The sequence below is a fragment of the Kwoniella bestiolae genome, chromosome 1, assembly GCF_000512585.2.
Source record: "Kwoniella bestiolae CBS 10118 chromosome 1, complete sequence".
Lineage (NCBI taxonomy): Eukaryota > Fungi > Basidiomycota > Tremellomycetes > Tremellales > Cryptococcaceae > Kwoniella > Kwoniella bestiolae.
Window position 1 is genome coordinate 355,545 of NC_089241.1, and position 13,134 is coordinate 368,678.

Sequence of the window (13,134 nt, forward strand, 5' to 3'; positions counted from 1 at the left end):
GTTATGTTGAAATAGAGCATGTACAGCACTCCTCTGCGTACTGAGTGGCTCATTGACCTGTATCTGACCTACCATTATAGCTTTCTGGTTTGCTCATATGTCTGTGCACCCATAATCCCCCTTATCGAGTGCATGGATCGCTCGATTGTGATGGTGAGATCGAGAAAAACAAAGCATTCATCAATATCATCATCATATTCCATCATTCATTCCATCATTCATTCCATCATTCATTCCATCATTCATTCCATCATTCATTCCATCATTCATTCCATCATTCATTCCATCATTCATTCCATCATTCATTCCATCATCCATTCCTGATTCAATCCTTACTCCACAGAATACATCCAGGCAAGGGGGTACATATGCTCCACCATGCCCGTCCCTACTCATCTTAAACCACTCCCGCTCAAGCAGGAATCCCATCCCAGCGCTCAACCTCATCCTCTTGCTCAACCCCATCCGAATCCAGCTTCACCGGTTCGCCATCCTCACTTTGAACATCATCATCAACATCAGCGAGTGCAACTTCAGCATCACCACTCTCATCCACAAGCACCAGTACCTCAGCCTCGGTCACCTCATCATCGAGAGCATCAGAAGACACACGAGACGGATCCAATGCTTCCTAATCATTCGGATCATCATCATTCTCCTCATTCTCCTCACTCTCCTCATCATCCCTCTCATCATTCTACCCACCATACCCACTCGCACCATCCTCGTCCTCATTCCGAGAATCAGAACCAGCAGACCCACTCACACCCGCATCACGAGCTCACATCGTTCCCCGTCCCACCTCCCAAATCCCCCAAATCCCCCACACCACTCTCCAAGCGACTCTTATACGCCCTTACGAATAAACCTACACTGAGCAAAACTTGGGAGAAAAGGTCTTTTGCCGATCAACAGAAGAGTGCCCCGTTAGATGGTGGTCAGAGAGAGGAACTAGGAGTAAATCTACAAGAGTACGTTTCGCCCATCTTCTCCTCGTTCATTCCTCTCCCAAGGCAGGTGAAGGTCGTGAGCGCTGATATACTGTATGTGGGGGTACAGATACTCCTCACCCAGATCTCGACCCATGTCTTTCTACGCTTCTCCAGCTGAAATCGCAGCATTCAAACCCCTTCCTATGGTTGATCCTCCTTACCCCTCTGGAGATCATCAACACCCCCACTCTCACGCTCATGCGCATTCCGCTCCGAATTTCCCTGCACCCCCCATGCGAGGTTAGAGAAGAGCAGCGGAGACGACAATCATAGATACACCAATGGGAACATACATGAAGTCCCAGAAGAGAAGCGCAGTATAAGGTTCGTCCGAAATATGCACATTAGTTATAGTATTCAATCTCAACAGCTCTGGATATACACGTATATAGATTCCTCCTAGATCCGTTCAGCATGTATCCATGTCATGTCATCTCAAGTCAGTACCCTTCGTCAGCAAGTAAGAGTGGTTGATAGGAAAGTACGAATACATCACATACACATAAAGTGTATAACAAGTACCACATCATTACGAATTAATCCTAAAATAACCAAATTCTCAACAGGAAAAACCTTGTATTCTGTATATATCGGTGTTTAGCTATGTATGCGGTGTTGAATCAATCGAGTGTGGGTTTGAGTTCGGGTACCCAAGATTCAGGCTGATTCTTCTCGACCTGCTCCATGAAGTCGTCTACCTGCTTGGTATTCGACATCTACATCATGTAATGTCAGCTTGCCTAAATAACGTCGAGCCCAAGAGGCCGAAACAAACGACTCACTCGGAAACAGACAATCATCATCTTACCATCTTCCGGCAAAGTCATTCTAACCATTTTCCCATCTGGATAGGTGGTGATACCCTTGTATATTCTAGAGTTGAGAATCAAGCGCAGAACACCATCTGCCCGCATGACTATTAACAAACTCAACATCATAAGCAGAGAGCCTATCAAAATGCAAGGAAGATGAACAAATACTTACCTAGCCTTGCTCCACTACCATCCGATTGGTTGACATTCAGTTTCAGTAATCCCACACCCCTCTCCTTCCATCCTGTCCTTCGATCGTTTGTGTACAACTTGGCACGTGTTTGGAACACTGTTTCTTCATCTTCTTCACCGGTGGTGACTAAAACGTTTATAACTATCAGCCAGCAGTACAAGAAGTGAGCAAGTACTAGCATTCACCGTCTTGCTCCTGCATCTCTACTTTCTCTTCCTCAGTTTCGTCATCTCCTCCCGACTCTTTGAGGATCTCACCGAAATTCGATGGTCCAGCTTCGGACTTTTGCTCGCCTTCGACCGGTGTAGATTTCTTGGTCGAAAAGGCAGATGATGTTGAAGAGTAAGTACCAAAAGCCGATCCTTTCACGGGTGCTGAACCAAATGCTGATGTCGATTTGGTAGCTGCAAAGGGGGAGGAGGAAGATGAGAAAGCTCCGAAGGTTGATTGAGGCTTCTTTGCGGGTGCTGATGTCGTTTTAGTTTCAGTGGTTTGAGAGGATGTAGGCGTGGACGAAGGAGGAGCTGGACTAGCTGCAGACACGAAGGGTGATGAAGCGCCAGAGAAAGATCCGAAAGTTGCTTGTGGTTTCTTTGCTGAAGCAGGTGTGGGAGCAGCCAAGGTCGATGCGGAATCTGAAGTGGGAGCGGGAGATGGGCTTTTGAGAGCAGCGAAGGGTGAAGCGGAAGAGGCGAATGAGCTGAAGGTCTTTTGAGTCTTTTTGGGACTAGGAGCCTTGGTTGAATTGGACTCCTCTGCTGTATCCTACAGTCTATGGTCAGCCTAGGAGTATTGGTGAGGAAGAAGAACCACTTACTTCGGCTACATCCTTGGCACGCTTGCTGCTAATATCATCCGCCTCCTGAGCGTAGGAGCTCTCACTTCGGTTCAAGGCTTTCCTTTTCAAGCTATCACCGTTGGAGCCCTCGACCTCGTCCTTGTCGATCTTTTCCCAAGACTCATCTCCATTGGGACGTTCGACTTCCTTATCTTCAATCTCGACGTCCGGGGCTGAAGCTGGGTTCTCCTTTCCTTCCTCGTATGACATTTTCTCCACCTTCTTTCTCACTTCTCCTACTGGTTTCTCTTCATTTCGCGAGGCGGTTGTTGCTGTACCTTCAGTGTCGATCTCGACGTCCTCAGCTGGAGGGGACTGATCTTCTCCTTCCACTTCGGCGATGTCATTAGGTCCGGATGAGTTTTTGGAGGAAGAGCCGATTCGGTTCTTCTTGGTAGCGACCGGATCAGGGATGGAAGCTCCTGCTTGTGTGGGTTCCTAACCAACATTCATCAAATATCAGTAAGATGTATAAACAACAAGTGCGCACGCGGTAGAAGTTGAATAAGATAGCTAGCAACGTAACGCACCAATGAGCCTTCTCTGACTCGCTTCAAGGACGAGCTGCCATCTGTAAACATAGTCAGCAAAATATCTATCAATGTAAAGAAGAATGACAAGAGTACGCACCCTTTCCAGATCCGTTAGTCTCTGTTCTCTGCATCTCCACACTATCTCTGGCAGGAGAAGGTGAAGGAGACGACTTGGACGACATGGGGTTGTATTGTGTGGGATCCTCCCAGAATTGATGGGGAGAAACCACTGATTTGTTGATTCGACTGAAAGTAGGGAAAGGTGCACCGTCAAACACCCGTGATGCTGAGGGTGAGGGTGAGGGTGAGGGTGATGGTATGTTTATCTATGTGATAGCGATGATGTATGATGAGTTGGATGAGGACTGATATATGTAATTCCTCAAGTTGAGTGATGGATGAAGTGAAGTGGATGTACTGTCTGTCAGTCAATCACGCGCCATTATTGTGTATGATTGTACGAGTATGGTGGTTACACTGTACGGTGAGTTGAGTTTGACCCCTCCACCGTAGCCTCTTATTACCCTGAACCTCGACCAAGCTCATGCTCGCTGTCACCCTCACTCTCACTCTCACTCTCATTGATATCTCCTTTCATATCGAATATCGACTTCTGTTTGACAATCATACGCCAACACCACGATAACTGTGTCTGTATCCGTATTCCCGTGTAGCATCACCTTCATCTAGGTCACCACAAAAATGGCCTACTTTGCACCAGGATTGCTCGTCTCTTCCACCTCCATCGCCACCGTCGTCGGTCTCTATCTCCTCTTCACAGGTCAGCCTATTCATTACCCTTCAACCCCATATACTCTTATGCTGATACCTTGCTATCAGGTCAAGGAGAATCATTCAACGTTGGGAAATTCCTAGCCGAGTCTAGTCCATATGCTTGGGCTTTGACAGGTATCGGACTTTGTATCGGTTTGAGTGTCACTGGTGCTGCTTGGTACGTGCGCTACACACTTCTGACCCGTATCAGATCAAGCAAGCTGATAGGCATACACAGGGGTATTTTCGTCACTGGTGCTTCAATTTTGGGTGGTGGTATTAGAGCTCCTAGGATCAGTACCAAGAACTTGATCTCGTATGTCATATTTATCGATGTCATCTAATGAATAACCCTGCTGACGTGCCAAATTCAGAATCATTTTCTGTGAAGTGGTGGCTATCTACGGTATGTCTATAAAGCTATTTATACTGTTATCTTGCTGACATAACTCATCAGGTGTCATCATCGCGATCATCTACTCATCGAGAGTCAGCGGAGATGTCGAGAACATATATACTGCCAACAACTATTACACTGGTTAGTCCAATACTACTTCATTCTTGATTGCGTCGTTTAGCTAATCCTGCTTCTCGCACTCAGGCTTTGCCTTGTTCTGGGGTGGTCTGACCGTCGGTGTATGCAATTTACTCTGTGGTATCTCAGTCGGTATCACCGGTTCCACCGCTGCTCTCGCAGATGCTGCAGACCCACAACTCTTCGTCAAGATTTTGATTGTCGAGGTAAGTGAGATCGGCAGAAGCATTGTCATACTAGTAAGCTGATTGGGAATGCAGATCTTCGGATCCGTGCTGGGTCTTTTCGGTCTCATTGGTGAGTAAACGACCGTTCTCATCTGAACAAGGATTCTGCTGACCATGTCTTCTACCTTTCATCAGTCGGTCTGCTCGTAGTGAGTCCTTCTGCTTCCCTCTGATCGCAAGAACCCTCGCTGACCGACTTTTCTCGCAGTCCGGCAAAGCTGAAGACTTTGCATAGAATCACAAACCAAAATATAACCCCTCCATAGTCCTAGACAACATCAATAGTAGTATGCATGAAAAGCATGAAAAGCCCTTGAGGGTATGAACGATCAGTCAGTCGGGGTATATATATATACATATCAGATTCTTATTATCTACAGATTCCTCTTGGCGCTTGCACGTATCTTTGATTCGAACACTGGATTGCGGATTGGTGTGTTGACGGTGTGGAAGGGGTTGAGGAGGGTCTGATGAATATAAGATTGTTGAGTCAGTCCTATAGCATCTTGAAGGTCGCGCTGCCTTAGTTCAATCACCCACCTTGACATAAGATTCCCACACATCTAAGAAGAACAACCGTATCCCGTCATCGTTCTTGATATCATGTAAGAGGATGAATTTGACTGTGTGATCACCGTCAGATTTCGAAATCGCCGTCAAGTATAAGAATCATGGACACACCATTCGTTGCTATAAAAGCTGAGACTATCCACTCATTATGCCTATCTATGTTCTTGAGATATCTATATCATCGGCTAAGATGAGCTACACACATCTACCGATATATGAGCATAATGATACTCACAGACTACCAGTACCTTCCATCATCTCCTCTACGCTATCCAAGCTCTTGTGAGCTATCATCTGACACATGGCTCTATCCCTCTCTGGACCAGTCTTTGACTCTCCACTCAACAGCCCCAGTGATCCCCCCACCTTTGATCCTGGTCCATCTGCACCCAAGTCTGATCCATTGGCAGCTGTGAAAGTTGACCAGGAAGGGAAGGATGAGGTGGAGGAAGCCGATGCTGATGATGATGATCCTGGGGGTGGTTTTGCTGATGGGAATGATATTTCGAACAAGGGTGAGTCTAGGGGTGATACGATGGCTAGGTAGAATGACATGGTGTGTATGTATCAAGATGAGATGTATGAAATGTATGCTGTAAGAGTAGTTGAATGCATGAATGACATGGATATGGATATGGATAGGAGTAGTAGTAGCAGTGGTAGCAGTGGTATCATCATTATTCGCGTTTCAGGGTGTTAGCAGTTAGTTGTATCATGTTATATGACACGCTCAGACCTCCTTCTCTATATACCTTTCAATCTCACCCCATAATCATCCTTCATCCTTCATCCCTCATCCTTCATACTCCTCCTCTTTGTCATAGTCACAGTCACAGTCAGCTCTGTATCATCTACCTGTAACACCATCGACAGCACTGCTTAGACCACTCTTTTTCCCTGGTCTCGTCAAGCTTTAAATATATCACGTCGTGACGCGAGGTCAATCTCCGTTATTCAATTGACAACATTTCAACATTCATTCAATCAGACCGCACAAACATCAAAACACCGGACCAGACGAGCCTCCTTCGCTTTGGTCTGGTGTTTGAGTAATCATACACATCATATCATAATTCAAGTGAAGAGGTGAGTCTTGTACACCTCATTGCACTCTCCTGCTGACCTGTACTACCTGTTAAAGACCGTAAACAATGGCTTCACTCTTTGGGAAGAAACATCGCTCTTCGGCATCTGCCTCGTCGACACACGGGGCGACATCGCCCAATGGACTTGTCGCTTCGGTCCCTTATAACCAACTACCCTCTTCCGGTCCTCCCCCAGTTGCTGGTCCATCTACAAAGGGCAGTGGCGGAGAAGTGTCAGGTCGAATGATCAGCCCGCCCAATACCAATCCTATGTTAACCGCTCAAGGAACACCGATGAACGTTAGCAGGCGGTCAGATGGACTCCCTTTACCATCAAGTAGGAGAAGATCGAACAAGGATGATTCAGATAGGGATAGAAGGTCCAACATCACGGATCCTGGAGGAGGAAGAATGTCGCCTGATCTACCAGGTCAATCGAAGAGAGTCACTGCAGATGCTTCTGGGAGTGTGAGGTATAACCAACCTGGTATAGTGCTTGACACGTCCTCATCCACCGGTATACGTTATCAGCCACCAGCTGTCGTCACTCAGAATATGGCTCGATCCCCTACCCCTCAAGAGCTCGGTGGTCCAGCTAAACATCCATTCGCAGCTGGTTATGGGTTTCAGGATCCAGAAACAGCTTCAATACGTTCAGTCTCATCTGTCAATTCCCAACGTCCGAATAGAGACGGCAGGTATCCTACCTTTGATGGACCCCCTCCCACCTCTACCACCAGATCCAGTGTTTCAAGCCGTCATGTGTATCCTTCATCCAATGGTCGATCTACACCCACCGCATCCACCTCAACTGCCTCACTTGTCCCCCACACACCGCGTCAAGATGAGTTTCATTTCCCCCGTCCATCAGATGCAAGAGTAGAAGAGCTATTCCAACAGCTATTAGAGAATCGAGATCTAGATACGTCTAAACCGAAAGGTGTCCCATCCATATCATCCAGAAGTTCGATATCTTCCACCGTGTCAAATATCGCAAAGAGCGCTGCGTCAATACCTGTAGAATCGAAATGGCAGATGGTTGAGGCTGATGCTCGGAATCGACACGAAGCTGCGAAGATAGCCCGTCGTAAGGAGGAAGAGCTGAACAGGATGAGTTTGGGGAAGCGAGTGGACGCGAGGACTTTGGATAGGACCACTGCGGAATGGTATCTTACCAAGGCTTTGGATGGAAAGCTGACGGTGGATCATCTGAAAGCTCTGGATATTAGCTTGAGGTCAGAAACCCTAGAGTTAGTTTGATGATCTCACTTCTACCTTGAACCCATGCTAATCATTTTGCTTAGCTGGATGCACAACTTTATGGCTCATCAAGGTCAAGTGGTGCTTGCCAATTATCTAAACGGAATCACCCATCGTAAAGGCAAAGGTCCTGTAGATGCCAATCTAGAATTAGAACTGTTGAAATGTCTGAGGAGATCTTTAGGAAATAAAGTGAGTTTACACTATCTGCAACGAGGCTGACTTTATAGCTTGGTGCACAAGATGCGTTTCAGAAACCCCAGGTCATCAATGCCATCGTCTCCTCACTCATATCCCCTCACATCGTCTGCCGTAAGATAGCAGGGGAGATCCTCGTCTTTTTCTGTCACTACAATGCTGAAGCAAATCCTCGTCTGGGTCTCCGATTGGTGCTTTCCGGTTTCACGGCACTGGAACAGCAGATCAATGCCAGTGTAGCCGATTTAGCATACAAAGTTGGGCGTTTTGACGCTTGGCTAAGGCAGTTTGAAGCTACGATAGATGGAAGAGGGAGAATGGGAAGTATGGTGGGATTGAGTAAAGATCTGAAAGGGATGGATGATGGGTTTCTGATGGATTACTGCGTATGTTCCTCTGGCTCTTGTTTCTTTATTATCGGCTAGGTCAGCTTATCGCTTGGTATAGGTCACCATGCTTTGTCTCGTCCAAGGTCTGATGTCCGGGAAGGAGATCAAGTCCAGGTGCTCAGTGCGAGCTCAATTGGAAACTGCGGGTATACTCAACATCTTCCATAAAATCAAGCAGTGGAATGACGACGACACCATGAAGCTCATCACGGAGTATGAGGTGGAAGCGGAAAATGATCGTCGTGATTTGATTGATGAAGAAGATCGTGAGATGCTCAAATCGATGAGGAGTCCTGAAGATGTCTTTCGTGCGCTGCTACAGACTACGAAAGGGTCGAAAGCTAGCGCATACCTCCTCAATGCTCTTCGACATCTCTTGCTGATCAAGGGCGAGAAAGAAGAAAAAGTACGATACTTCCAGCTGCTCGACAAACTCATCACAAGCATTGTCATGAGCGACACTCCCGATCTTAGTCAGGATTTCTCTCGAGCTTTTGGGATATCAGTCTCACATCTTGTCGGTAAATTTGTGGAACAGGATCGTCTCGATGAGGCTATGGAGGAATTGAGAGGTACCAAAGTCGCCCTTGCCAAAGTGAAGGAGGAAAAGCGGAACCTTCAAGAGGAAATCTCCGCTGGTGATGATGGACTGGTGGGAAAGCTGAAAGCTCAGGTGGTAGATCTGGAAGAAAAGCTCAGAAGATCAAGAGCTGCCACCGAGACGGTGACTGACCAAATGGAGGGGATGAAGCGAGACTATGAGCAACGTATAGCGGATCTGGAATTATACATCCAAGAATTATTCAACATGCTTCGAGAAACCGCTCATCTGGAGCAAGTGCAAGAGATGACACATGGCCCAATCGATAGAAGGAAGTTGATCCATGATCTGCGGGAGCAGTGGGAAAGGAAGAAAACTATCCGGAAATTGGAAGGCAAGAACCGACGCAAAACAGTCAGACCAGGATCAACCATATTGGAAGATGAATCCGAGGAGGATGGAGAGGATGAAGATGGTGAAGTGATGGAGGCTGAGAAGGTAGCTTTTGGCGGTCAAGCGAAAGGGGAGGTGAAACATGCAAAGAGAGAATCCCATCGAGACAGGAAGGCAATGTCAGGCTCTCAATTCATGGATGCGGAAGAGGAACGAGTGAGAGCGCATATCGAAAACACGCTGGCTCTGGGAGCAGATTCAGTGGTAGGTCTTTTGACAATCCTTTTTGGTATGCCCTTGTACTCACGATTCGTATAGTCTCCTATACGCCCTCAAGGAGCATCCTCACGTACCGCTCGAAACCGAGACGATCTTACCCCTACGCGAAGAGCTTTCGACATCAATGCTCCACCCGTCGGCGAGAAATCGATATACCGTCAATCGAAAAAGCCAGGACTCCCACCTCGTTTCTTGGAAGAGATCAGGTTCAAGGCCCTTTCCCGAAGTTCCTCTGCTCCTGCTGGACTGGTATCTGAGGATGACGTCGACGGTGAAGATTATCGAGATAGTCAGTTCACTCAACGGACAGATGGTACAGGATATACGTCTGGCATGTCCTATGAACTGCGCACGCCCAGCAGTCGCGACAGCTTCAGAATACAAGTCCTCAGTAGGGCTAAATCGATCCGGCATGGTCTCGATTCAGATGACATCCTCCCGGACGATGTTGGAAACCTGTCCACCGTACAAGAAGGCGAAGAAGTCAGGGGAAGTCTGGCTAGCACTTCAGAAGCTCCCGATGACGGATCAGAGATACCATCTTCATCGCCTATCGTGTCTCATGCACCACCACCTCCCCCACCTCCCCCTCCTCCTCCACCACCCCCTCCTCCCCCACCGCCGCCACCTGCCATATTCGGGATTCCAGCGAGTGGATCCAGTACCACTCCCTTCTCCTCACCACCACCACCACCACCGCCGCCCCCTCCACCTCCTGGTGCTCCTGGGGGCGGTGGGCCACAACTTGCTGGCATGTCTGGTGTGTTGGCGGGTATCAAAGACGGAGTGTCGCTCAAGAAGACAGCTGGATCGCCTACTCCTCCTCCGCCGCCCCCACCCCCTATCTCGCCGCAAAATTCCCTACCTACCGTCGCTCGAGCTCCTCTTGGTTCAATCAGTTCACTCCTATATGGTTCTAATGACTCTCGAAAAGATATTGGTCTCATCGCTAGCAAGAAGATGAAGCAGCTGCAATGGGAGAAGGTTTCGAAGAATCAATTAGCGAAAACTGTCTGGGGTCAAGCCGATGAGGTGGAAAGTGAGTTGGTGGACAAAATGAAGGCTGTCAATCTTTGGGACGAGATGGAAGATGAGTTTAAAGCGAAAGAGATCATCTACGACGCTGTCAAGAAACGTAAAGAGACCGAGTTGCAGAGTGTGCTTGCTCCGGATCATCGTAAGAGGATCGAGATCCTCATGGCTGGTTCGACTGCGAAGAGCTTCAAAGATCCCGAGAGGTTGTCAGAAGCTATCGCCAACTTCAGTAGCGAGCTCTGTACCGAAACGTTCTTGCATGAACTGCAAGGTGTTCTTCCGAATGATGATGATGTGAGTTGTTCATTTTTGGACTGAAGCGACTGAGCTAACCTCATATACCAGCGAGGCAAACTTCTCACTCATTCTGCCGACACGGAAGCTGAACTGGAGCTTCTTCATCCTGCTGATCGACTGATGGTTCGCCTCATCCAACTCCCTCACCTCAACGATCGGGTGAAAGGGATGTTGTTTGAGGTTCGGTTTGCTCAAAACATGGATTTACTGGAGCAGGCAAGTCACGTAATTACAGTATAATTGCGTGCAAGTTGCTAATTCTCCGTCTGATATACAGTCTCTCGCTGTTCTCAAGAGTGCTTGTCATGATCTTCGCCATGCTGAGCGATTCCAGAAATTGCTCAATGTTATCCTCACTATGGGTAATTACCTTAACGGTACTAATTTTGCTGGTGGTGCTTTCGGTTTCAAGATCGCCAGTATCAATAGAGTAGGTTTGCACACTTTTGGTCAAAGACGATGAAGCTGATTTGAGAAATTATAGCTTGTCGATACAAAATCTAGTGGTGGTGGTAACCTGCTTCATTTCCTTGAGAAGACGGTCTCTCAACATTTCCCTCATCTTGATGGATTCCTGGATGAGCTGGCTAAACCATCTGAGGCATCTCGAGGTGAGTAACTGGTCATCTCAAGAATGAGTTGACTGCTGAGCTTCTCTGCTAGTCAATTATGCCGACATGCAGGCTACGTCGAAGCATATGTTGGATGAGATTCGAAAGATCCGAGATTCGTTGAGAAACAACTTTGAGGAAGGTGTGGATGGTTATACCAAGAAGATGTTCCGATTCTCTGCTGTTGCCGAAGAACGGCTTCAGGATCTGAGAGATGGTATCATCGGTGCCGACAAGGAGCTTCGAGAGGTCGAAACATACTATGGAGAAGGTGAAGAGATGGGCAGACCTCTACAGAGTCAAGACTTCTTTGGTATCTTCAGAACATTCACATCATCGTATAGAGTGAGTACAGATTGTCGCGTGAATTCAGATAGCCAGGATTGCTAACTAACGTGACTTGTGTAGTTCTGTCGATCCCAAAATCGAGCAAGAGCTGATGAAGCCGCTGCTCGAGAACGTCGAGCTGCCGCTAAAGCTGCTCTTACCCCTCAAACCACCGGCATGTCCACCGCCTCACGAGATCTGATCGACGGTACGATGCAACGTCTCAAAGTCGAAGGTACCCCCCGAGTCAAGCGTGAACGACGTGCTCATCTACCTCCACCCAGTCCATTGCCGCAGACCACCGATTTCTCGGATTTCATGTTACCTCTTTCAGCTGGTGATACCGAGACGCTTGACTTTGGTTCTCTAGCTCAGAGGATGATGTTGGATGAGAATTTCTTCCCTGGACTATCGTCTGGGGGAGGATTCGGCGATCCTATTGATACTGGGTTATTGAGTCCTCAGCCCACCGGTGGGGAACCTCTATCACCTGAATCGCCCAGTCCGAATCCCCTTACCATCGCGGAACAAGATGGGAAAGCGCTCTTACCCTCACCCAGTGCATTGGATCGTCCAGATTTGATGGTCCTGTCGAAAGTGTCAGAACAAGAAGAAGATGAAGATGAAGAGGATCAGTTCGCAGATTGATACAATGGCTGACAGAAGAATCTGGAAGGGAGGGTGGGTCATTCATTGTATATATTTAGATTATAATTCTTGTCAATCCGTAGAAGCGGAGTAGATTAATGCTGTACGACCTCTGTTACGATGTAGGGTTGTGTAACGCTAGTAATGTTAACAGGTATTCAACAACATCCTTCGGTGATATAGATTGGAGAGTGTGCAAGTGTAATGTTATGTTTGTCATACCTGCATGAATATACAGAAATCATTGAGTCTGAATGACTGATAGAGGCAACATGGATGAGGATCGAATGCCAATGATGCCATAATGCCATAATGCCATAACAAGCTGGGATTGGGATTACCTGTTTACGTATATCTAGTCTCACGCGACTGATTATTTTGCTGTGTGCTCATGTGTTTATTTCTTTTTTGTTGTTGTGGTCAGCTGGCTACTATACCCTTTATACCCTGTTATACCCTGTTGTTTCATCGTTGTTCGCACTATTAAATATCAGCCAAATCGGCACTAAGAGTAATCCTCTCCTCGAGGTGAAAAGGTGAATCAACATGTGAATCCCACTTTGCATACAGTAGACCAGGGCAATAAGAAATCCGGTG

At 47.4% G+C, this 13,134-nt stretch overlaps 5 protein-coding genes across 5 annotated transcripts; 3 read left to right on the forward strand and 2 right to left on the reverse strand.

The window, feature by feature from the left end:
- Positions 1-378: 378 nt before the first annotated feature.
- On the forward strand, positions 379-1,237 carry I302_100135 (uncharacterized protein; the record flags this gene model as incomplete). Its single annotated transcript, XM_019190159.1, has 2 exons — positions 379-971; positions 1,060-1,237. 2 exons carry the CDS (start codon positions 379-381, stop codon positions 1,235-1,237), a joined length of 771 nt encoding a protein of 256 aa, XP_019046907.1.
- Positions 1,238-1,612: 375 nt separating this feature from the next.
- On the reverse strand, positions 1,613-3,550 carry I302_100136 (uncharacterized protein; the record flags this gene model as incomplete). The annotated part of the gene is made up of 7 exons (XM_019190160.1): positions 1,613-1,708; positions 1,775-1,908; positions 1,977-2,123; positions 2,183-2,762; positions 2,815-3,273; positions 3,366-3,406; positions 3,466-3,550. The coding sequence occupies 7 exons, from the start codon at positions 3,548-3,550 to the stop codon at positions 1,613-1,615; spliced, it is 1,542 nt and encodes a 513-aa protein (XP_019046908.1).
- A 520-nt stretch (positions 3,551-4,070) lies between these two features.
- On the forward strand, positions 4,071-5,139 carry I302_100137 (V-type ATPase, C subunit; the record flags this gene model as incomplete). Its single annotated transcript, XM_019190161.2, has 9 exons — positions 4,071-4,149; positions 4,209-4,320; positions 4,381-4,458; positions 4,517-4,548; positions 4,600-4,680; positions 4,744-4,883; positions 4,938-4,974; positions 5,040-5,053; positions 5,113-5,139. The coding sequence occupies 9 exons, from the start codon at positions 4,071-4,073 to the stop codon at positions 5,137-5,139; spliced, it is 600 nt and encodes a 199-aa protein (XP_019046909.2).
- A 139-nt stretch (positions 5,140-5,278) lies between these two features.
- On the reverse strand, positions 5,279-6,029 carry I302_100138 (uncharacterized protein; the record flags this gene model as incomplete). Its single annotated transcript, XM_019190162.1, has 4 exons — positions 5,279-5,371; positions 5,445-5,527; positions 5,586-5,647; positions 5,710-6,029. 4 exons carry the CDS (start codon positions 6,027-6,029, stop codon positions 5,279-5,281), a joined length of 558 nt encoding a protein of 185 aa, XP_019046910.1.
- A 596-nt stretch (positions 6,030-6,625) lies between these two features.
- Positions 6,626-12,537, forward strand: I302_100139 (uncharacterized protein; the record flags this gene model as incomplete). Its single annotated transcript, XM_065869027.1, has 10 exons — positions 6,626-7,809; positions 7,864-8,011; positions 8,074-8,403; positions 8,465-9,604; positions 9,659-10,948; positions 11,000-11,167; positions 11,229-11,381; positions 11,436-11,562; positions 11,615-11,907; positions 11,971-12,537. 10 exons carry the CDS (start codon positions 6,626-6,628, stop codon positions 12,535-12,537), a joined length of 5,400 nt encoding a protein of 1,799 aa, XP_065725099.1.
- Between the last annotated feature and the right edge of the window lie 597 nt (positions 12,538-13,134).